The sequence below is a fragment of the Cherax quadricarinatus genome, chromosome 4 (assembly GCF_038502225.1).
Source record: "Cherax quadricarinatus isolate ZL_2023a chromosome 4, ASM3850222v1, whole genome shotgun sequence".
NCBI classification, from domain to species: domain Eukaryota; kingdom Metazoa; phylum Arthropoda; class Malacostraca; order Decapoda; family Parastacidae; genus Cherax; species Cherax quadricarinatus.
In genome coordinates this window covers 60237913-60263623 of record NC_091295.1, presented here as the reverse complement: position 1 = coordinate 60263623, position 25711 = coordinate 60237913, and the positions used below count along the sequence as shown (strand labels likewise).

The 25711-nt window shown below is 39.2% G+C and overlaps 1 protein-coding gene across 1 annotated transcript; it reads right to left on the bottom strand.

The window, feature by feature from the left end:
• Window positions 1-10462: 10462 nt before the first annotated feature.
• LOC128691520 (uncharacterized) lies at window positions 10463-12306 on the bottom strand. Its single transcript, XM_070096955.1, has 2 exons — window positions 11357-12306; window positions 10463-11185 (listed from the first exon to the last, which is right to left on the bottom strand). The coding sequence occupies exons 1-2, from the start codon at window positions 11448-11450 to the stop codon at window positions 10674-10676; spliced, it is 606 nt and encodes a 201-aa protein (XP_069953056.1). The 5' UTR covers window positions 11451-12306; the 3' UTR covers window positions 10463-10673.
• Between the last annotated feature and the right edge of the window lie 13405 nt (window positions 12307-25711).

The following is a 25711-nucleotide window of genomic DNA, read 5'->3' as shown; positions in this document are numbered from 1 at the left end:
AAGAGTTCTGTTCCATAGTCTTGAACAATGTGAAGCTGAAGCAACAGAATGGAGACTTATATACTGTCGAAGGTGAAGCCCAGAAAATCTTGAAAACAGGAGTAACGGATTTTCTGCTCCTTTCCTTTGACTGTGTATAAATTTTCTTCTGTTGCTTGAGCTTCAGCCTATGGAGCAGAACTCCACTCCAGGCTGAGGGGCTGACCACCTCAAAACTACGTTCTCGAGGGTGACTGACGGATTACTTCGACTTTACATCTCTACTGCTTCTGCTGGTTCCTCTTTATTCCAGCGAAGAAGCCTACTTGAGACATACAAATAAGGAGTAGGATTAAGCTGGAGGCATCTGTGGTCCAGTGATTTCATTTGTTCAACGAACATGTTCCAGACTCGAGTAATTCTAAAGATGATTTCAAATGAAGTGATGGTCCTAATAAGAGTACAACCAGAAAGTTGATGTTAGCTACCTATCTTGTTGTGTAAAAGCTGCCTTCTCGCTGTCCGCGAAGTGGAGCCAATTGTGGTACCTTCACAATATTGGCCTTCTACATAGTAGTATGGCTATCCACATATCTCCGGTGTTGAAGGACTCTGCTTAAATGACGGTTCTGTCCAGGCCCGGTCCAAGCGAGAGATAATTCATCTTGCTCGGTTCTCTATTCTGTCAAGAAAGGGGGATGCAATCTCTCTCTCTCTCTCTCTCTCTCTCTCTCTCTCTCTCTCTCTCTCTCTCTCTCTCTCTCTCTCTCTCTCTCTCTCTCTCTCTCTCTCTCTACTCTTTTCTTCCCTCGTGTTTTAGCATCTCTGAACTGACTCATGTCTTCCAAATACATAACATTCTTTAGAGAATAAATATCGTGTGCTCATCTATTTGTGGTTGCGGGGGTCGAGTTTTCTCACCGGTTTTTTACCGGCCATGATCAGATTCACTTTTTTAGCCTCAGGGCCCTATCTTACCTGTTTTGTTTTAATCTGTCTTCGGATTCTGCTTCCAGCATCCCTTCATCCGATGCATTCTTGTTTCTTATCAACTGGAAGCTAATGAAATATTTTCTGACATCTTTGCGATTCAGTTGAATTCCCATGTTCCCATTTTCCGTATCTTGAAGTCAGTCCATGTCTCCTGTATCAAACAGCGTAGTATCTTGTAAGTCGTAATCATGTTCTCTGTGGTCCTCCTATTCTTTATGGTTATCTGGATAAACTCATTTAGCCAGTTTTTATTAGTCAGTATGGAGACAAGGAAAGAATATTCTATAATCATTCTCCTGACCCAGTAGTCATTAACTATAATATTTCTCAGAGAGTCAAGGATGAAATATTTGGCTTCATAGGCAATTAAAATAAGGATAATCATGGTCACACAAAGGAAGTAAGGTTAAAAAAATTGAGTACCTTCATATGCAAGCAGATTCTTACATTACTGTTTATGAAGCCCTTTAGCCAAAGCATTGTCTGATATTACTCAGCGAACGACACCAAAATTATTATTTATTAAGCACAACGGCCGTCGCCCACCTAGGCAGGGTGACTTAAAAAAAAAAAAAGAGAAAACACATTCCCCATCATTCATTAAATCGCTATCTTACCAGAAGTGTGCTGATGTCATAGATCAGATGATCATCCTAAGTGCAACATTCACCTCCAAGACTCAAGCTAACCGACATGTTCACACTCCAAGCTCACGTTAGAGTGTGAGTAACGAGCTCCTTGCAGTCATTCCTGGTGACCCTTACCCTTCTTTCCTTCTATCCCAGATTTATATATCTTTTTAGTTATCATGTTTTGTTTCAACCTCTTTAAATGTTCAAACCACTTCAGTAATCTCTCGCCAACCCTCTGAATTATACTTCTGTTAACTCCACACCGTGTTCTAATCATCACGCCCCTAATTCTCTGAATAATATTCACACCTTACATCGTCCTCAAGCGTAGCGTCTTCACTGCCTCCAACCTCCTCGCTCCAATCATATTACTGATGGTATATAATACAGACAAGTTTATGAATAAGACACATTAGCTAAACTTTATATCTTTATTCCCGAATGTTTCGCCTACACATTTTCTGTCAAATATAAGGATCAATAAGATTCTGGAAGCTGTGACGTTATTAGTAAGTTACCTTGAGTATTAGGTGATCAGTCCCTCAAGCCTAGGTTCAGGTTCAGGTAGGTTTGCCAGGCCTGGTCCTGGCCGGGCAGTGACTCCCGAAGGAATGTCGGAGTTTGTACAAGTAATGTACCGTTTACAGCCCTATGGCAGGGCCACAGTGGATATTCGTGTAAAAGTGGAGTACCGTTTACAGCGAGGACAGCATAAGCATGCAGTCAAACCTTATATATTAGAATGAAGGTAAGATGAAGCAGCAGGAGATGATGTCACTGGCGACGTCAGCTCTAGCTGCTGCTTCTCTCCTCTAGTAATAAGGTCTGGCCGCTCGCCACCGTCCTAGGGTGATGGGCTGATAACGTTAAAACTACTGCTATTGTTCCCTCTGTTCGACAGAAGAAGCCTGTTGTGCAGACGAAACATTTCGGTAACGAATCTGCCCAAGTGATGCTAATGTGTCTTATTCTTCTCGCAGCGTTGTTTGCAGCCAATGTTTCATACCCATAGTACCTCTAAACTCTAGTACATTCCCCTTCTTGCCTCCAGGGATAAAGATTTTTGTCTCCACAGATGCCTCAACGCACCACCCACCTTCATTGTAACGTCTGTTCTCTGGTTTATTTCGTCTCTTATAAATCTATTTAACGAGATCAATATCTGAACACAATAATGATAATAATAATAATAATAATAATAATAATAATAATAATAATAATAATAATAATAATATCTTTATTTCTAAAAGTGCATGTACAGGGTATACAGGTCTAGCTGACATCAATGACATACTACTACATAGAAAGCCGCTTTTTGTGCAGAGCATTTCGGGTAAATTAGTTCAGTTTCGTCCCAGGATGCGACCCACACCAGTCGACTAACTCCCAGGTTCCCATTTTACTAATGGGGAACATAGACAAACTGGGTAAGGAAACACGCCCAATGTTTCTACCCTCGCCGGGGATCGAACCTGGACCCTTGCTGTTTGAAGCGAGAGCATTAGCCACCAGGCAACAAGGCACCGTGGCCTGGTCATACTTTATTATTTTATTAACACACTGGCCGATTCCCACCAAGGCAGGGTGGCCCGAAAAAGAAAAACTTTCACCATCATTAACTCCATCACTGTCTTGCCAGAAGGGTGCTTTACACTACAGTTTTTAAACTGCAACATTAACACCCCTCCTTCAGAGTGCAGGCACTGTACTTCCCATCTCCAGGACTCAAGTCCGGCCTGCCGGTTTCCCTGAATCCCTTCATAAATGTTACTTTGCTCACACTCCAACAGCACGTCAAGTATTAAAAACCATTTGTCTCCATTCACTCCTATCAAACACGCTCACGCATGCTCGTTGGAAGTCCAAGCCCCTCGCACACAAAACCTCCTTTACCCCCTCCCTCCAGCCTTTCCTAGGCCGACCCCTACCCCGCCTTCCTTCCACTACAGACTGATACACTCTTGAAGTCATTCTGTTTCGCTCCATTCTCTCTACATGTCCGAACCACCTCAACAACCCTTCCTCAGCCCTCTGGACAACAGTTTTGGTAATCCCGCACCTCCTCTCCTAACTTCCAAACTACGAATTCTCTGCATTATATTCACACCACACATTGCCCTCAGACATGACATCTCCACCGCCTCCAGCCTTCTCCTCGCTGCAACATTCATCACCCATGCTTCACACCCATATAAGAGCGTTGGTAAAACTATACTCTCATACATTCCCTTTTTGCCTCCAAGGACAAAGTTCTTTGTCTCCACAGACTCCTAAGTGCACCGCTCACCCTTTTCCCCTCATCAATTCTATGATTCACCTCATCTTTCATAGACCCATCCGCTGACACGTCCACTCCCAAATATTTGAATACATTCACCTCCTCCATACTCTCTCCCTCCAATCTGATATCCAATCTTTCATCACCTAATCTTTTTGTTATCCTCATAACCTTACTCTTTCCTGTATTCACTTTTAATTTTCTTCTTTTGCATACCCTACCAAATTCATCCACCAACCTCTGCAACTTCTCTGCAGAATCTCCCAAGAGCACAGTGTCATCAGCAAAGAGCAACTGTGACGACTCCCGCTTTATGTGTGATTATCTTTCAACTCCACACCTCTTGCCAAGACCCTCGCATTTACTTCTCTTACAACCCCATCTATAAATATATTAAACAACCACGGTGACATCACACATCCTTGTCTAAGGCCTACTTTTACTGGGAAATAATCTCCCTCCTTCCTACATACTCTAACTTGAGCCTCACTATCCTCGTAAAAACTCTTCACTGCTTTCAGTAACCTACCTCATACACCATACACCTGCAATATCTGCCACATTGGCCCCCTATCCACCCTGTCATACGCCTTTTCGAAATCCATAAATGCCACAAAAACCTCTTTAGCCTTATCTAAATACTGTTCACTTATATGTTTCACTGTAAACACCTGGTCCACACACCCCCTACCTTTCCTAAAGCCCCCTTGTTCATCTGCTATCCTATTCTCCGTCTTACTCTTAATCCTTTCAATAATAACTCTACCATACACTTTACCAGGTAAACTCAACAGACTTATCCCCCTATAAATTTTGCACTCTCTTTTGTCCCCTTTGCCTTTATACAAAGGAACTATGCATGCTCTCTGCCAATCCCTAGGTACCTTACCCTCTTCCATACATTTATTAAATAATTGCACCAAACACTCCAAAACTATATCCCCACCTGCTTTTAACATTTCTATCTTTATCCCATCAATCCCAGCTGCCTTACCCCCTTTTTTACCTACTGTCTCACAAACTTCCCCCACACTCACAACTGGCTCTTCCTCACTCCTACAAGATGTTATTCCTCCTTGCCCTATACACGAAATCACAGCTTCCCTATCTTCATCAACATTTAACAATTCCTCAAAATATTCCCTCCATCTTCCCATTACCTCTAACTCTCCATTTAATAACTCTCCTCTCCTATTTTTAACTGACAAATCCATTTGTTCTCTAGGCTTCCTTAACTTGTTAATCTCACTCCAAAACTTTTTCTTATTTTCAACAAAATTTGTTGATAACATCTCACCCACTCTCTCATTTGCTCTCTTTTTACATTGCTTCACCACTCTCTTAACCTCTCTCTTTTTCTCCATATACTCTTCCCTCCTTGCATCACTTCTACTTTGTAAAAACTTCTCATATGTTAACTTTTTCTCCCTTAATACTCTCTTTACATCATCATTCCACCAATCGCTCCTCTTCCCTCCCGCACCCACTTTCCTGTAACTACAAACTTCTGCTGAAAACTAACACTACATTTTTAAACCTACCCCATACCTCTTCGACCCCATTGCCTGTGCTCTCATTAGCCCATCTATCATCCAATAGCTGTTTATGTCTTACCCTATCTGCCTCCTCTTTTAGTTTATAAACCTTCACCTCTCTCTTCCCTGATGCTTCTATTCTCCTTGTATCCCATCTACCTTTTACTCTCAGTGTAGATACAACTAAAAAGTGATCTGAAATATTTGTGGCCCCCTCTATAAACATGTACATCCTGAAGTCTACTCAACAGTCTTTTATCTACCAATACATAATCCAACAAACTACTGTCATTTCGCCCTACATCATATCTTGTATACTTATTTATCCTCTTTTTCTTGAAATATGTATTACCTATAACTAAACCCCTTTTTTATACAAAGTTCAATAAAAGGGCTCCCATTATCATTTACACCTGGCACCCCAAACTTACCTACCACACCCTCTCTAAAAGTTTCTCCTACTTTAGCATTCAGGTCCCCTACCACAATTACTCTCTCACTTGGTTCAAAGGTTCCTATACATTCACTTAACATCTCTCAAAATCTCTCTCTCTCTCTCCTCTACATTCCTCTCTTCTCCAGGTGCATACACGCTTATTATGACCCACTTTTCGCATCCAACCTTTACTTTAATCCACATAATCCTTGATTTTACACATTCATATTCTCTTTTCTCCTTCCATAACTGATCCTTCAACATTACTGATACCCCTTCCTTAGCTCTAACTCTCTCAGATACTCTAGATTTAATCCCATTTATTTCCCCCCACCGAAACTCCCCTACCCCCTTCAGCTTTGTTTCGCTTTGGGCTAGGACATCCAACTTCTTTTCATTCATAACATCAGGAATCATCTGTTTCTTGTCATCCGCACTACATCCACGCACATTCAAGCATCCCAGTTTTATAAAATTTTTCTTTTTCTATTTTTTAGTAAATGTCTACAGGAGAAGGGGTTACTAGCCCATCGCTCCCGGCATTTTAGTCGCCTCATACGACACGCATGGCTTACGGAGGAAAGATTCTTTTCCACTTCCCCATGGACAATAGAAGAAATGAAGAACATGAGCTATTTAGAAAAAGGAGAAAAACCTAGATGTATGTATATATATACATGTATATGCATGTGCGTGTCTGTGAAGTGTGACCAAAGTGTAAGTAGGAGTAGCAAGATATCCCTGTTATCTAGCATGTTTATGAGACAGAAAAAGACACCAGCAATCCTACCATCATGCAAAACAGTTACAGGTTTCTGTCTCACAGTCGTCTGGCAGGACGGTAGTACTTCCCTGGGTGGTTGCTGTCTACCAACCTACTACCTGGTCATACTCACAGAAAAATGGTATCCAGTCTATTATTGCCTAAATTTTATGTTTCTTTCATCACAGTAATCTTTCCTATGTTCACTTATATTTATATTATATTTATTTATAAATAATATTACTATTTTTATTTTTTACTATTCTTAATGTTTATTTACAAGGAAGGGTTAATTAACTGGGGTCGTATGAGTCCTGAGAAATGGGCGGCAGTCAAGATAAATCTGATGATGGGAAGGGTACGTCCTTTTCCTTGAATCGCTAAAAAAAAAAAAAAAATTCGAGCGTGAAGACACCCACACCAAAGAGGAAAATCCTTATCATTTATGAGGAGATTTCCGGCTCATCTGCCTGCACGGTCCAGTATCTCAGACTGAGAGGTTTACTATCCTTGGCTCCTCTCCGGCCCCCTGAGTGATGCCTCTCAATTCTTGGCCTGTCCACTTGGCTGGTCGCTCCCTTCTCTCCCGATATCCACAATGGGACGAGAGTTGGTCTTCTGGGGGGACGGGGAAAGAGATCTGGTGCACTAGCCATCACTGAACCCTCCGAGTGCTACTGTGTTCAACTTCTATATTTATGTGCACAACCTCGAGGGGAAACGTCCAGGCCCCAGTCGTCTTGGGGTATTAAAAAGAAATTTACGAAGAGCATCATCGGGTGTGTGCGTGGGTGTGTGTGCATGCGTGTGTGCGCGCATGCTCGCGCGCGGGTGTGCGTGGGTGTTTGCGTGTATGTATCTGTCTGGACCAGATAGTGTCGTCCAGTTGGAGACATTTCCTTGCATCTTGTTGCTGCTCTGTCCGTGTCTGTGTGCGCTCGGCAATTAGCTATTCATTGCTTACGTAATTAGGTGACATTCGTAATTTTACTTGCTGCTCTTTGTCTTTCTCTTGATATTCCCCCCCCCCCTCCTCTCTCTCTCTCTCTCTCTCTCTCTCTCTCCTTCCTCTTTCATAATTGCTCCTTTTAGTTAAAGTTCAACCATTTCCTCTTAGCACACCCACGAACAAGTCTTCTGATATAATTATTATTAGTAATAGTAGTAGTATCATTATTACCAGTAAGTCTTTGGGAAAACTGAGGTTATCACACTTCATCAAACGAGGTGGAAGATAGCTCTAAGTTCACGAATCAGAATGGACTGACCAGCATCAAGGAGCACGAAGGGATTCTTGCCCTGCTCCATTGACAAGCTTTTCCATAGAGCTTTGAACTACATGTGTACTTGTTGCAGTTAGAGAGCTCTTAATTCACGTAATTGGAGCTACTCTCTTCTTCCTAGGATCATACTTGATTACCTCCTCCCAATGCCTAGGTGTTATATTTCTATTACGAGTAAGCTTTTAGCACTATGGGTTCTTATCTGAAGGTTTTCACTCAAAAGTTCTTGTATGAAGGTTTTCATTTCTTATCTGAAGGTTAACACTCAGCGCTTCTCATCGAGAGATTATCACTCAGGGGGTTCTTATCTAAAGGTTATCACTCATGGGTTCTCGCTTTCGGGGTTCTCACTCTGCAGTTTTTCACTCAGGGATCCTCACTTAGGAGTTGCCATTTAAAGGTTTTCAGTTAGGTTTTTTCCTCTCAAGGTTTTTATCACAAGGTTCTCTCTCAGGGGGTTTTCTCTCAGGGATTCTTTCTCAGGGGTTCTCAGGAGTTTTCGTTCAAAAATTTTCACAAAGGATATCACTCAGGTGAACTCGGGAGTTTTCACATATAGGCAGAAACAGCATCGTCGTACACAGCATCGTCGTACACAGCATCGTCGAACACAGCTTCGAGCACAGCATCGTTGAATACAGCATCGTCGTAGACAGCATCGCCGTACACAGCATCGTCGAACACAGCATCTTCCAAGACAGCATCTTCGAACACAGCATCGTCGAATACAGCATCGTCGAACACAGCATCGCCGAATACAGCATCGTCGTACACAGCACTACCAGACACAGCGTAGTTGTACACAGCATTGTGAGACACAGCATCGGATACAGCAACATCGGATGCAGTATCTTGATTATCATCGTCATACAGAGTACCATGAACCAGAGTGAGACACATCGCCGTGACCCAGGAGTGAGACACATTGCCGTGACCCAGGAGTGAGACACATCGCCGTGACTCAAGAGTAAGACACATCGCTGTGACCCAGGAGTGAGACACATCGCCGTGACCCAGGAGTGAGACACATCATGAACCAGGAGTGAGACACATCATGAACCAGGAGTGAGACACATCATGAACAACGACCGGTGCCTCTCATATTCTGAGAGAAACTGTGGCTGGTGTCACGCGCTCTACATATATATATATATATATATATATATATATATATATATATATATATATATATAAGTAGTCGATTTTTCCACTGGGGGAGGAACTTCCGGTTGGGCCTTTCCCTGGGCGAGGAACTTCCGGTTTGGGCCTTCCACAGAGCGAGGAACTTCCGGTTGGGCCTTCCACTGAGCGAGGTATCCGGTCTAGGACCAGCAGCTGGAGGGTCACCTTTTCACACCTAGGTGTTACTTCCGGTTTTGACCATGACCTCGCCCTCGAGACTACCTCACCCTTGACCCCCCCCCCCAACCAATACCCCCACCCACGACTCCCCCCCCTTGCGACCCCCCATCGCGCCGCGCGCCCGCGCGCCCGCCCGCGCGCCCCGCCCCGCGCGCCCCGCCCGCGCGCGACCCCCGCCCCCTTCGCGCCTTCTGCTGCGCCTTCTGCAGCGTCGTCCGGATCGCCCCCGCGCCTCGAATTTTTTTTCTTATGATCTCCTTGGATCAAGTTTTTGGATTCCTCCCCTATGGGGTTTTCGATTTTTTTTTGAATTTCATTTTCTTGTGCTCTCCATCTCCTCGGATCAAGGGTTTTGAATTTCTCCATCTCCTTGGATCAAGTTTTTTGGATTCCCCCCTATGGGGTTTCGAATTTTTTTTTGAATTTCATTTTCTTGTGTTCTCCAATTCCTCGGATCAAGGTTTTTAAGGTTCCCCCTCCCACTTTCACCCCCCATCCCCAAATTTTCTCGATAATACAAGTTTTGGATACTCCCCCCTATGGGGTTCTCAATATCAAACTCTCCATCTCCTCGGATCCCCCTCCCACTTTCACCACCCAACCCCAAAAATTTCTCGACAATACAATTTTTTGGATCCCCCTATGGGGTTTTCGAAATTCCTCGGATCAAGTTTTTGGATTCCCCCCTATGGGGTTTTCGAAATTCTCCATCTCCTTGGATCAAGTTTTTGGATTTCCCCCCCCTATGGGGTTTTCGAAATTCCTCGGATCAAGTTTTTGGAATCCCCCCTCTGGGGGTAAGCATGCTTACTACAGGTCTAAACATCTTCCCCTTATTATTTTAAAATGAACTAAAAGTTTCCTCTCATTAAGTTAAATGAACTAAAAGTTTCCTCTCATTAAGTTAAATGAACTAAAAAAAGCGTTTACTCGGCGGTCAGTGACGTCACGTGTTGACATACAAGCTAAATCAGGTCGACTATGTCAGTGACCACCGCACAAGCTAAATCTTGTCGACTTACCCCTATGTCAGTGACGTCACGCGCACACAGGTTGAATCAGGTCGATCCTTTTAGTTAATAAGGGGACATAGCAGTGACGTCACGCGCACAGGCTGAATCATGTCGACCCTATGTCAGTGACGTCAGTATTCCTCTCATTAAGTTAAATGAACTAAAAAGGACCCAGAACACAGGCTGAATCAATGTCGATCCTTTTAGTTCATTCAAGTTAATAAGGGGATATAGTACCTACATCATAGGGAAAACATTTTCATCATCAGAAAGACACATTTCAGGATAACACTAATACACAATATTTTTTTTTTCATTATTTATTATACAGCCATTACATTTCTGGTAATACAAACAAATACAATTTCATTGAAAAAAGCTACAATTCATTGACTAAAATCAACGTAGAGTAATTTTTCTTCTCTTGTAGAATTTCTGTGCATTTTGTTCAGGGTCGTCGTCTTCTTCCTCATCTGTTATACAATAAACTTCTGGGGGGGAAGCTGGTGGATAATAAATGGGGGAATCCTCATCCATACATGAAGTAGGTTGGGAATTTGTCATAAAATATTCCATCTCGCTCCATACGCATTTATCGCAATAACAACTACTAACACATTCTCCACTCATATGAGACTGGGGAGAAGGGTCGATCTCGGCGTGGGTAGGAGTTACAATATCCTGGATAAAAGCGTTAACATCAACCACCTGAGTAGGAGGCACAGTCTCAACATCCACATGAGGTCGGGGAGAAGTCTCGTTGGTAGGAGGGGTAGCAACAGCATCTCCATATGGATGGGTAGGAGGCTGGGTGGATCTCGCTCCTAACAATCCCATCAACTCGCAAATCATTTGCTCCTGTCGGATTTGATTTGCGCGAATAAGTTCCAACAACCGCATTATATTCGCATCTGGCAAAGAAAAAAAATTCTCGATTAGAAGAAGAATAAGGCATATCTTTAATTGCATTAAAAAGTTTTATTGGTTAATACATTACACTTCTAAAATCATTTATGTGTAAAAAAAGATTTTTTCAATATTAGAACAAGATTCACTCAGATAATGAACAAAAAATCACTTACCATTTACCGCAGGTGGATTATTCCGACATACACAGGGATGCAGTCTTCTCTCCTCCTCGCAGACACCTCCAACGGAGTACTGAATTGGATTCATCCTTGACCCAACTTGAATGACAGTAGATGCAAAGAGTGACCCAGCACGGGCATTTATAGCAGCGTTATGACCTTTCGCCCCGCCTCTAACCTTTCGCCCCGCCTCTAAACGCCTCTACCCCACCGTATTATAATTCCAATATTTTACACAGATTTTCATAATTCCACGTTGAATTATTAGCAAATACACTTGAACATGAGGGTATATTGAAATGCTCATATGCATATTTCATTATAAATTGGTCATTCTTTAATTTATTTCTACCAAAATCTTTAAACAAATATGGTATAATTTTCTTGACGCTATAATTTGTTAACTTATACACAAAATATATAGCATATAAGCCGCACACCAATGATTTTTCATGTTGAATCCTCTGATTAATACCGTACATGAAATTTCTCTTGTATATAATTTTCTCATATATATTTGTATAATGTTTTAAATCCACCCCGAAACTATCTAAATATATTAATATGTATTTGTTCACATATATAGTAATCCAATGACCCATATTTTCATCTTGATCGTTCAATATATTAATGATGAAAATTACCGGCTTATCTTTTATCCTCATAATAACTTCATTTATATTATTTGCGGCAAAACATCCCAAATACGAGGCATATCTTCCCGTATGATGTTTCAAGGCAATATTTATTTCTTCACAATTCATGATCTATACTCGCGTATGCACTATCACTGTTCTATTTTCATTTATATTTAAAATCGCATTAGTTTCACCAAACATCAGACAAATTCTATTCTCATCTTTCGGTTTACCAAATGTCATATCTATTCTCAAATTACCATTCTTCTCGACAGATATAGCATTCTTAACCTGTTCACTTCTCAGGTCAACACCTAATATAGTTCTGCCTTGGAGAAAACTCTTATATGTAATCAGATGATCAGTCTCCAAACCCAGAGATTTCAAGGTAGCGTAATATAACCTACTCGCATGGGTAGGGAACTTACAGTCAATATTAAGAATCATTTCTGAATTAATTGTAACCCCGAAATGATTCAAATCTTCATGTTGAAAATATAATGGATTAAAATTATATCCTCCATCATATGTCTTCATATCAACTAATATAATAAATATCTTATCGGGTATGACTTGTCCCCAAGGATTATCTGCGATCAATTGTGTTTGATTAGATGCCAGAATATATGATTTAAATAATGTCTTCTTGAACAGATATTCACACCCCTGCGGGTTTGCCCTCATGCTTGAATTCAATGCAATTAATGCATTCGTATACGGAATAACTTTATCGATCCATAATTTAATGGAATTAATATTATATTTATATGTTTTTCCGCTTAATGGAGTCATAATTACCCATGCGGGTGAATGCATTTCAAGTCTCAATCGACATTCGACACTATCCAGGATATATTCGTGAAAACTACTCACATCCAGCATCAAAGGGAAACAAGTATTCACTTCATTCGTTAATTTACCTTCGTCTTTCTTAATATCATCTAAATCAGCTGTTGTAATAGTACTACTTGCTGTGTCTTTATTACGAAAGAATGCTATTCTTCCCAATGTATCTAATTTTGATGGGGATAAATGCTTAAGCAGTTTAATATAACCCGTATATGAATAAAATGGATTCGATTCTATAAGTTGTTCATTGAGATACAAACACACAGATTTGAATATTGTCTGACTTATAGAATTCACAAATATGACCTTATCTCCGTCTCCCAGTGCACTCCCATCCTCATTTGTTATATTTATGTTCATTTCCAAGGCCAGACTCGTTAAATCTAAAAAATGACCTTCTGAACTTTGTATTCTAAATTCGAGAAATTTATCAGATCCTTGATTTACTGGTAATACTTCACAGGTGCGTCTAGCTGCTATTGAGGATTCAATAATGGTATGTCCTGGTAATTTTGGGAATCCATCAGTTATGGAATGAGAATAAGTGGGGACGGGGGCGTTGAGTCCCCCCGGTGTAACGTATAGAGCACCAGCCGACATACTAACAATATGACAGTTAACAATAAACTAAAATTAATTAAATATTCCAGTTTCTTTTATTATTAAATTTCAATCGTTTCAAACCAATCTTTCTACTTCCTCCGGATAATAACTTCTGTCCGACACCCTTCAATGTTTCTACGCCTCTATTTCTCGCAGAATTTTTCAATGCAATACCATTATTAACATCGTTCAACACATTTTGTCCGTATTGTAATACTCCCGGAGCAAAGGTATTCAATAAGAATGGTAATGCTTTTCTGGCCATCCCACCGAGAAATGACAATAATCCTCCGCCCCTCCCTCTAGCTTTATATAATATAATATCATCTAAACCTCCCCCTTTCACCCTCGAAGTATCAAAGAGTTTCAGGAATGATTCCACTGAAGGAGGAGAGAAACTGGTTCTCATCTTGACGGTTCGTTCAATATTAACTCAACTTGATCATTCACTCTCGTTTTATAGGTCTTAAATGTAGTACACATACAGTAGAACACTTATCATTATATTGAATTAACCTTCCTTTCTGATCAGCGAGCTTAATACTCACTTGATCAATTATCTTTTTATTAAGTGGTTTATACATTGTGGGGTCATAATTAGATCTTAATGTATTAATATCAACTACTCCCAAAAGAGATACCAACTGATCGCCAAAATTAATGGGATCAATCAAATCGCTATATATTAACATATAATTAATACCTGATTCAGGATCGGGTGGGTTTACCGCCTTCACACCAGACTCGTTAAAAATAATCTCTTTTTTATTGGTAAAGACATACAAAATTTCATTACCTGAGAACCCTAGCATATCGCTTCCTTCTTTATCAAATTCCAACCCCACATAAGCACTGGTAATATCAGAAGGTATTATAATTTTTTTTTTCAAGTTAATAACCACTCTGTTTATTCCTGGATGATATGTGAACACAATTGAGTTTTTGGGGATGATAATACCCGTTGTATGTTTAACTGCTATTAAGAGATTTGCATTAATATCCTCATTTATTGCCTCTAAAATCCTTGTCATATCACCTCCAATAATTTTGCTCATATCAATTTTATGCATATATTTATTTACTGTAGATTTCTCATATGTAATACATATCTTCAAATTCTTTTGCGGTATATAATGCGTCTTGGGGTAAATTATATTTTTCAGAGCAACCTCATAATCAATTTTATTATCTAATATAATGGGGTCATATAATTTATTAATGAAAGCCGAAGGTGTATTGGCGGGAAATAAATCGAGACTTGAATCGCTACACACGTATAGAAGACGTTCAGCCATCTCTACACTCTTATAACACACACTAAATAAAAACATAACATCACAGAGTTTATATACTCACCTAATATGATATCCACGATGTTTCTCTCCTTACACCGCCTCCTTTATGTAATAATTGTTTTCTCACTTTTGTATTCCTCACAAAATCAAAATGTATACCTGATATATTTAATAAATGCTTTATTTCTGTTAAGTAATCAGAATCGATTCTTCTCGCTGATTTCACATTATTTTCTGATAAAACATTTAATATTTCAATAATATTACGTCCAGTAATGGGGGTAAGAAGGTCACCATTCTCATCCCAACTCACCAAAGGATTTCTTTGCAATAATACCAACATTGATTTCACATATTCTATATTTCTCGCACTCACTCTTATGTGCATGAATCTTGACAAATCTGGGGTTTTCTGAGGTTTCACCGAGGTGAGAGCAGGTGGGTTGACCTGCCTAGCGGGAGTAGTCTTAAACTTGCGTTTAACACCACGCTTCAAGCATGCACCACCACCACCTCCTTCTAAATTCTCACCACCCTCCGATTTTACTAACTCGAGAGGTTTCCGATTCATAACTGAAGTTGGTACAAGATAAAATTCTTTCATGATTTATTAAACAATCTCGAAATAATATTTACTGCTAGAGGTAATATAATGCCAAGAAGATTTCCACCTCTGATACTCAGCAAATATTTCTTTTTACGCTGAAAACCGATTTTCTTACAAGCTAATGATTTAATCTCGTTCTTGTACTTTTTAAATATTTTAGGGTCTAATGGTATTTTATTCTTAATCAAATTCTTGAAAATCTCACTGATACAACTTATGTGTGTTTTCTTAAACTGTTGTAATAAACTCTTCCGATGATTGCGTGGGAGACTATTAAGTAATGTAATTAATTCTTTAAATTTTTCTAATAATGATTTTTTCATTGTACCTTCAACAAATCTCCTTCTTTGACCCACGAATTAAAAGTGGAATCATAACCTTTATAAGATACCAAATAATGCGTAATTCCACCAATTTTTTTTCGTTTCAATACTCTGTCGATAATATATTCTGGAGGTGGTATGACTGGGGTCAATTCTTCGCGATAAAATATTCCTTTAATCTTTTCACCTTTCAAATCTTTCAAATGATATGTTGTTATAGGTTGAGAATTATTAATTCTATATATTTTAAATATTTCCTCTGTATTTTGTGTGTGAAACCCTCGGTTAAACGCGGATGATCTGCTAAGAGTCACTCTTGTTGTGTCTCCAACAGCCAATTTCTTACTGATTCGTTTCTTATTGGATCTTCCATTTTTATAATTTATCCGAAACTGATTCCTTATATCATTCAATGACGTAATACCATGGACTTGCAATGGGGTTTTACCGCCAATCCCCGAGTGCGGAGATGAATTATACGCATCTACTAATTCATTTAACACTTTTGAATAATTAAATGTATTGGCACTTGTCATATACTTGTATAATTTACGTTTCAGCGTTTGCAAGCCTCTCTCTGCAATGGAAGCTTTTGTTTCTTTCGAAAATACATGATATAACTTTATATGCTTACTCTGGAGATAATTCTGTACCTGTTTATTTAGAAACTCCCTGCCTTTATCTGTAAATAATCTCGATATATTCTTCGCCTTTTCATTCTCCAATATGTTTTGTAATGCATGTAAAGTGCTCGGTCCGTCTTTCTTTTTCATGAGTACTGCTTGTAAATATCTTGAAAAAACATCGATACACACGAGAATGTATTTATATCCATCATTATATCTGGATAATTTAGACATATCACCCAAATCACAGGTTAATATCACTCTGGGTTTAGGAGCAATTATTTTCCTACGAGGAAACTTCTTAGGTTTAAGAACGTATAAAGTATATGATCTTTCTGAATTTAAGAAATTTCTGACCTCTTTCAAGGTTATGGACGGATCGATCTTTTTTACAGCTGTATATAAACTGTTTACACCAGAGAATGACCCAGCAGATCCAGGATCTCTATAAACCTTTTCAATTAATTTTGCTCGCTCCATTGGTATACAATTTCGTAGGAATCCTGCCGTAACACATTGGTTCGCAACTGTAATGCTTCTGGTGTATTTAATGCAAGGTCTATGAATAAATAACCAAAGGGTGATCGTTTTATAGCAGATTTATATATATTTACAAATTCCTTATTTTTTCCGAACACTTGTCGCCCCAGAATCTCTACTTGTCCAAGATCCCTCATTTTAAATAAAGCAAAATGCGTGGCGTTTAAAGCCATGGTACGACTATATCGTCCTCCGTGAAATATATTTTGAGTAATCAGAATAATGCTTATATTATGATGTCTACCTTTAGTAAAACATTCGAGAATAATTTCACTGTTACCTGCTTTTAAAAATAGATCATCAACAATAATTATTGTATTTTCATCAGGTGATGCAATGACATTCTGCGGGTCGATAATATCGTTACTTATTGTTAATTTATGAGATATCTCTGAATCTTGTTCTAAGGAATGTGATGTCACCCCGCATATTATAATGTTATGAAATTTCTCGTGGTATAACTTTATTAATTTTGATGTGAAATAAGATTTGCCACTATTCGAATAACCGGCAATGATAATCCTTGATGAATAACGAAATATATCAACGTCAGCAGATGTGTATGTTGACAAGTTCAACATCTTCCCCTTATTATTATAAAATGATCTAAAAGCTTCCTCTCTTTAAGTTGAATGAACTAAAAAGGGTGTTTACCATAGAGAGGCGTCTTGTACACTGTAAGTCTTAATGGGTTTTCAAGATATATAATACTTTTAGTTCAATAAGGGGACACAGTTAATGTGGAGCAGGACTGCCTCACCAAAATTAGTTGCTTTAGGGTGACGATTGACCCAGGTGTTTCAGTAAGGATATATTTTTTTTTTTTTATTTTATTATCACACCGGCCGATTCCCACCAAGGCAGGGTGGCCCGAAAAAGAAAAACTTTCACCATCATTCACTCCATCACTGTCTTGCCAGAAGGGTGCTTTACACTACAGTTTTTAAACTGCAACATTAACACCCCTCCTTCAGAGTGCAGGCACTGTACTTCCCATCTCCAGGACTCAAGTCCGGCCTGCCGGTTTCCCTGAATCCCTTCATAAATGTTACTTTGCTCACACTCCAACAGCACGTCAAGTATTAAAAACCATTTGTCTCCATTCACTCCTATCAAACACGCTCACGCATGCCTGCTGGAAGTCCAAGCCCCTCGCACACAAAACCTCCTTTACCCCCTCCCTCCAACCCTTCCTAGGCCGACCCCTACCCCGCCTTCCTTCCACTACAGACTGATACACTCTTGAAGTCATTCTGTTTCGCTCCATTCTCTCTACATGTCCGAACCACCTCAACAACCCTTCCTCAGCCCTCTGGACAACAGTTTTGGTAATCCCGCACCTCCTCCTAACTTCCAAACTACGAATTCTCTGCATTATATTCACACCACACATTGCCCTCAGACATGACATCTCCACTGCCTCCAGCCTTCTCCTCGCTGCAACATTCATCACCCACGCTTCACACCCATATAAGAGCGTTGGTAAAACTATACTCTCATACATTCCCCTCTTTGCCTCCAAGGACAAAGTTCTTTGTCTCCACAGACTCCTAAGTGCACCACTCACTCTTTTTCCCTCATCAATTCTATGATTCACCTCATCTTTCATAGACCCATCCGCTGACACGTCCACTCCCAAATATCTGAATACGTTCACCTCCTCCATACTCTCTCCCTCCAATCTGATATTCAATCTTTCATCACCTAATCTTTTTGTTATCCTCATAACCTTACTCTTTCCTGTATTCACCTTTAATTTTCTTCTTTTGCACACCCTACCAAATTCATCCACCAATCTCTGCAACTTCTCTTCAGAATCTCCCAAGAGCACAGTGTCATCAGCAAAGAGCAGCTGTGACAACTCCCACTTTGTGTGTGATTCTTTATCTTTTAACTCCACGCCTCTTGCCAAGACCCTCGCATTTACTTCTCTTACAACCCCATCTATAAATATATTAAACAACCACGGTGACATCACACATCCTTGTCTAAGGCCTACTTTTACTGGGAAAAAATTCCCCTCTTTCCTACATACTCTAACTTGAGCCTCACTATCCTCGTAAAAACTCTTCACTGCTTTCAGTAACCTACCTCCTACACCATACACTTGCAACATCTGCCACATTGCCCCCCTATCCACCCTGTCATACGCCTTTTCCAAATCCATAAATGCCACAAAGACCTCTTTAGCCTTATCTAAATACTGTTCACTTATATGTTTCACTGTAAACACCTGGTCCACACACCCCCTACCTTTCCTAAAGCCTCCTTGTTCATCTGCTATCCTATTCTCCGTCTTACTCTTAATTCTTTCAATTATAACTCTACCATACACTTTACCAGGTACACTCAACAGACTTATCCCCCTATAATTTTTGCACTCTCTTTTATCCCCTTTGCCTTTATACAAAGGAACTATGCATGCTCTCTGCCAATCCCTAGGTACCTTACCCTCTTCCATACATTTATTAAATAATTGCACCAACCACTCCAAAACTATATCCCCACCTGCTTTTAACATTTCTATCTTTATCCCATCAATCCCGGCTGCCTTACCCCCTTTCATTTTACCTACTGCCTCACGAACTTCCCCCACACTCACAACTGACTCTTCCTCACTCCTACAAGATGTTATTCCTCCTTGCCCTATACACGAAATCACAGCTTCCCTATCTTCATCAACATTTAACAATTCCTCAAAATATTCCTTCCATCTTCCCAATACCTCTAACTCTCCATTTAATAACTCTCCTCTCCTATTTTTAACTGACAAATCCATTTGTTCTCTAGGCTTTCTTAACTTGTTAATCTCACTCCAAAACTTTTTCTTATTTTCAACAAAATTTGTTGATAACATCTCACCCACTCTCTCATTTGCTCTCTTTTTACATTGCTTCACCACTCTCTTAACTTCTCTCTTTTTCTCCATATACTCTTCCCTCCTTGCATCACTTCTACTTTGTAAAAACTTCTCATATGCTAACTTTTTCTCCCTTACTACTCTCTTTACATCATCATTCCACCAATCGCTCCTCTTCCCTCCTGCACCCACTTTCCTGTAACCACAAACTTCTGCTGAACACTCTAACACTACATTTTTAAACCTACCCCATACCTCTTCGACCCCATTGCCTATGCTCTCATTAGCCCATCTATCCTCCAATAGCTGTTTATATCTTACCCTAACTGCCTCCTCTTTTAGTTTATAAACCTTTACCTCTCTCTTCCCTGATGCTTCTATTCTCCTTGTATCCCATCTACCTTTTACTCTCAGTGTAGCTACAACTAGAAAGTGATCTGATATATCTGTGGCCCCTCTATAAACATGTACATCCTGAAGTCTACTCAACAGTCTTTTATCTACCAATACATAATCCAACAAACTACTGTCATTTCGCCCTACATCATATCGTGTATACTTATTTATCCTCTTTTTCTTAAAATATGTATTACCTATAACTAAACCCCTTTCTATACAAAGTTCAATCAAAGGGCTCCCATTATCATTTACACCTGGCACCCCAAACTTACCTACCACACCCTCTCTAAAAGTTTCTCCTACTTTAGCATTCAAGTCCCCTACCACAATTACTCTCTCACTTGGTTCAAAGGCTCCTATACATTCACTTAACATCTCCCAAAATCTCTCTCTCTCCTCTGCATTCCTCTCTTCTCCAGGTGCATACACGCTTATTATGACCCACTTCTCGCATCCAACCTTTACTTTAATCCACATAATTCTTGAATTTACACATTCATATTCTCTTTTCTCCTTCCATAACTGATCATTTAACATTACTGCTACCCCTTCCTTTGCTCTAACTCTCTCAGATACTCCAGATTTAATCCCATTTATTTCCCCCCACTGAAACTCTCCTACCCCCTTCAGCTTTGTTTCGCTTAGGGCCAGGACATCCAACTTCTTTTCATTCATAACATCAGCAATCATCTGTTTCTTGTCATCCGCACTACATCCACGCACATTTAAGCAACCCAGTTTTATAAAGTTTTTCTTCTTCTCTTTTTTAGTAATTGTATACAGGAGAAGGGGTTACTAGCCCATTGCTCCCGGCATTTTAGTCGCCTCATACGACACGCATGGCTTACGGAGGAAAGATTCTTTTCCACTTCCCCATGGACAATAGAAGAAATAAAAAGAACAAGAGCTATTTAGAAAAAGGAGAAAAACCTAGATGTATGTATATATATATATATGCATGTGCGTGTCTATGAAGTGTGACCAAAGTGTAAGTAGGAGTAGCAAGATATCCCTGTTATCTTAGCGTGTTTATGAGACAGAAAAAGAAACCAGCAATCCTACCATCATGCAAAACAGTTACAGGTTTTTGTTTCACAGTCATCTGGCAGGACGGTAGTACTTCCCTGGGTGGTTGCTGTCTACCAACCTACTACCTACAGTAAGGATATACTGGTATTATATTCTATCTTGGATGTTACCCGCATTTCATGGCGCCTGTCTGTCCTGAGTTGACGCAGGTGTTATGTTCTACCTTGGGTGTGAACCGCATTACATGGCGCCTGTCTGTCCTGAGTTGACCCAGGTGTTCTGTAAGGCGATGATTATCTTTAATCTACCTTAGGTGTGAACCGCATTACACCATGTGTTGGGGTGACCCACAATGAGTCTCTCAGAGTGAGGACAGTGCTTCCATCCGTGACTGAGCTCATCTTCCCCATATTATTTTAAAATGAACTAAAAGTTTCCTCTCATTAAGTTAAAGGACCTCATCTTCCAACGCTGAACCGCACAACATGCTGTCTGTCTGACCTGTGTTGACCCAGGTGTTCATGATTATCTTAAATCTACCTTAGGTGTGAACCGCATTATACCGTGGTGTCGGGAGGAGGGGGCGGCCTATATAAGCTCAATGAGACACTCAGAGCGAGGACAGTGCTTCCATCCATCATCCGTGACTGACCTCATCTTCCCCCCACAGTATTCCTCTCATTAAGTTAAAGGACCTCATCTTCCAACGCTGAACCGCACAACATGGAGAAAGGTAAGTTGTACTTAGAAAATTCTTGTTTTTTACATGTTTAATTTTTGTTGAAGCATACGAGTGAAATTTGGGTTAATTTTTGTTGAAGCATACGAGTGAAATTTGGGTTAATTTTTGTTGAAGCATACGAGTGAAATTTGGGTTAGTGCGTTAATAAGTGAAATGTTTACTGGGTTAAATAAGTGAATTGGTGAAGAGGAGATTGTTAGAAAATTCTTGTTTTTTTACATGTTTAATTTTTGTTGAAGCATACGAGTGAAATTTTTACTGGGTTAGTGCGTTAATAAGTGAAATTCTTAACAGGGGATAGCATATATTCGAAATACTTGGAAGCATTGGTGAAGAGAAGATTATCGATTAGAAAGCAGCGTTCGTTGGTAATCGAGAAAGGCGGTGTACAACGCAATGAAAGGTTATTGCAATTGGATAATGAGTGGGCACGTGTAGATGCTTTATGGAAGAAGGCTATAGAAACAGGTATGTAACCAATTGTGATCTTTTGTTGTGCTAGTCACTCGAGAAAAGATTTTTTGTTCTATTCATTGAAATCTTAATATTTTGGGTTATGAATTGGATGTGCTTGTTTTTCCTCTGTTCATTGAAATCTTAATATTTTTTGGGTTATGAATTGGATGTGCTTTTTTTTTCCTCTGTTCATTGAAATCTTAATATTTTGGGTTATGAATTGGATGTGCTTTTTTTTTTTCCTCTGTTCATTGAAATCTTAATATTTTGGGTTATGAATTGGATGTGCTTGTTTTTCCTCTGTTCATTGAAATCTTAATATTTTTTGGGTTATGAATTGGATGTGCTTTTTTTTTCCTCTGTTCATTGAAATCTTAATATTTTGGGTTATGAATTGGATGTGCTTTTTTTTTTCCTCTGTTCATTGAAATCTTAATATTTTTTGGGTTATGAATTGGATGTGCTTTTTTTCCTCTGCAGGAAATACACCTGGTAGTAATGTCGCCCAGCTTGGTGGTGAGAGTGCTAGTGTTGGTACCTCACAATGCGGAGGTGCGGGTACTTCTGCCCCCATTAATGATGATGAGAGAGCAACTACCTCGCATGACGTGTCTGACACGCATAATAGTGAAGATGAGACCCCAGAAGTTATTACATATATCCAGAATTTTAGAGGTAGACATACAGTGAGGAAATATAGTGTTCCTTCATCTTATAACAGAGAGTTAAGAATGTATTTACATGTTTATAGGGATTATTTTATAGATCAGATGCGAGATATGTATGATAGATCGCCTCTAGCAATGTCGCTCAGAATCCACCCAATTATAGTTATAAGGACATTACGTCAAAACATATCCGGTGATGATCAAAATGGACAATTTGTGATAAATTTAGCGTTTGAGTTAGTAAGTGAAGAGGAAATCTCTGAAGTATTTGATCGATGGGTGGGAACAATATTAGAAAGATACGAGTCAGAGCTGCAAGATCAGGAAGGATCTGGCTGGATCATAGATCAAATCGAATCTTTCAGTATCGAATATGTTAAAGTAGAATTCAGAGTGGGAGTGGGGTCATATGTGGCATATCCCGAGAAACTGCGAGGGAAGAAATATGTATTTAATCCAGAGATTAATGATGGGTTATGTGTACTGCGTGCTTTTGCCGCCTATCAATGTCATAAAAAGAACAAGCCATGGTGTGATATTCGCAAAGCAGTTAATACTAAGAGAGGTTGTCTTAATCATGCAAAATCTTCTATAGATGATTTCCCCATTACGCGTGATAAGTTAGGTATATTAGAGAAGGAAAATAAAGTGTCATTATATGTTTATCAATTAAGAAAGGATCAAGATAGGACATTTATGGCTATGTGTCGTAAGGGGAATAAGAAATATAAGGACATTATGTGCGCGTTATTGTTGAATGAAAGTCATTTGGTTTTAATCAAAGATTTTGACGGGTATGTTAGAACGATAATGACAGAAAAAGGTGTAAAGAAGCACTGTCATAGTTGTTTGATGAAGTTGAATACACAGGAAGAGTTAGATATCCACGAAGATGGATGTAAAATCAATCAGGTTCTCGTATTCCCCCCGGAAGGAACAACAGTACACTTTGAAAATTTTAGTCATACGCATTCCAACGAATATATCGGTGTATTTGATTTCGAATGTGCATTAGACACAACTCTCCCAGCAGGTAAAATTGAGTCTCGTCATAAAGCCATTGCCTATTGTTATATTATATTTGATCGCAAAGGAGAAATAGTGTGTATAAAGAGTTATAAGGGGGAGGATGCTGTTAATCATTTCATTTTAAATGTTAGTGGTGAATGGAATAAAATAAAGTTTAGAAGACAGTATCATGAAATCCATATGACAGAGGAGGATGAGATGAGACATGATTCTCAGAACACTTGTGAATTATGTGGTAACACCTTCAAAAAACCCAAAGACAAACATAAACACCATGACCATACTTTAAATTTCAATAATTATATTGGAGCCTATTGTGCACGATGTAATATGCAGTGTAAAGACAAGAGAGAGAAATTATTGCTTTTTTGTCATAACATGTCGTATGATTTAGGAATAATTTTAAAGGAATTGAATGTTGATAAATATAACGTTGAAATTCATTCGAAACAAGGATTCAAATTCTTGAAAGTAGAGATAGGTAAGGTTAGGTTTCAGGATTCACTGTCTTTATTGAATGGATCTCTTTCCACGTTAGCAGAACAACATATCAAGGCAGGTAAATCCCTGAAATATACAGAGACTATTCTGAAAGATGTGCCTCGAGATGTCTTACCTTTATTATGTAAAGGAAAACAAATTTTGTGTTATGATTATATTGATAGTTTAAAGAAACTCGATGAAACAAAATTACCGAGTAAAGATCATTTTTTTAATTCTTTGAGAAATAGCGCTATCAGCCAAGAAGATTATGAACATGCATTGAAAGTGTTTGAGTTGGGTAAATGTAAGACTTTAGGAGATTACTTGATGTTATATCTCAAGACAGATGTTGGTTTGTTAGCCGATGTCTTCATGGAGTGGCGTAAAACACTCAAGGATATTTATAAGTTAGACGTTAGTAATTATATAAGTTTACCATCATTCAGTTGGGATGCATTCCTATTGAAAACTAATGTAAGATTAGATATGATATATTCCCATGAATTATATGACTTGATTAAAAGGAATCTCAGAGGTGGGTTTACCTGCGCAATTAATCAGTATTCTAAAGCAGATAATCCCCTAATTAACCCTAATTTTGATGTTGAGAGTGGAATGGGCACTCATATTCTATATCTAGATTTCAATTCTTTGTATGCTAGTGCGATGGTTGAAGCTCTTCCACAGAATGGTATCAGAAAATTATCCAATGACGAGAAGAATGCTTTCCTCGATGTGGGATTAAGTAATGTTTCCTGTGAAGGACAAAAGGGATATTGGATAGAATGTGATACCAAGCACATATCCCCCGAGGTAGCTAGACTCACTGATGAACTTCCTTTAATATTATCACATATGAATATATCAGAAGAGATGTTATCTCCTTATTGTGAATCTATATTGAAAAATGAAGGTAGAAAGATCCCCAAATCTAATGGGAAATTAGTGGGCAGTCATTTACCTCAGAAAAATTATTTGATCAGTCTAGAATTGTTACAGTTATTACTGGAACTTGGGTTAGAGGTGGAAAAGGTTCATACCATATATGAATATACACAGACAAAATTTTTAGAACCTTTCATATCAACTAATATTGCACAGAGAACAGCTACAAGATGTCCTATCAAGTCAAAAGCCTTCAAATTAACTAATAACGCCATATATGGGAAATCATTGCTGAATATTACAAAGTATGCTGAGAA

Excerpts from the sequence above, each read along its gene's own strand:
- LOC128691520 (XM_070096955.1), bottom strand. The coding sequence starts at position 11,450 with ATGAATCCAATTCAGTACTCCGTTGGAGGTGTCTGCGAGGAGGAGAGA. Across the intron at positions 11,186-11,356 it reads TAATCCACCTGCGGTAAATG|ATGCGAATATAATGCGGTTG; the intron begins GTAAGTGATTTT and ends TTTCTTTGCCAG.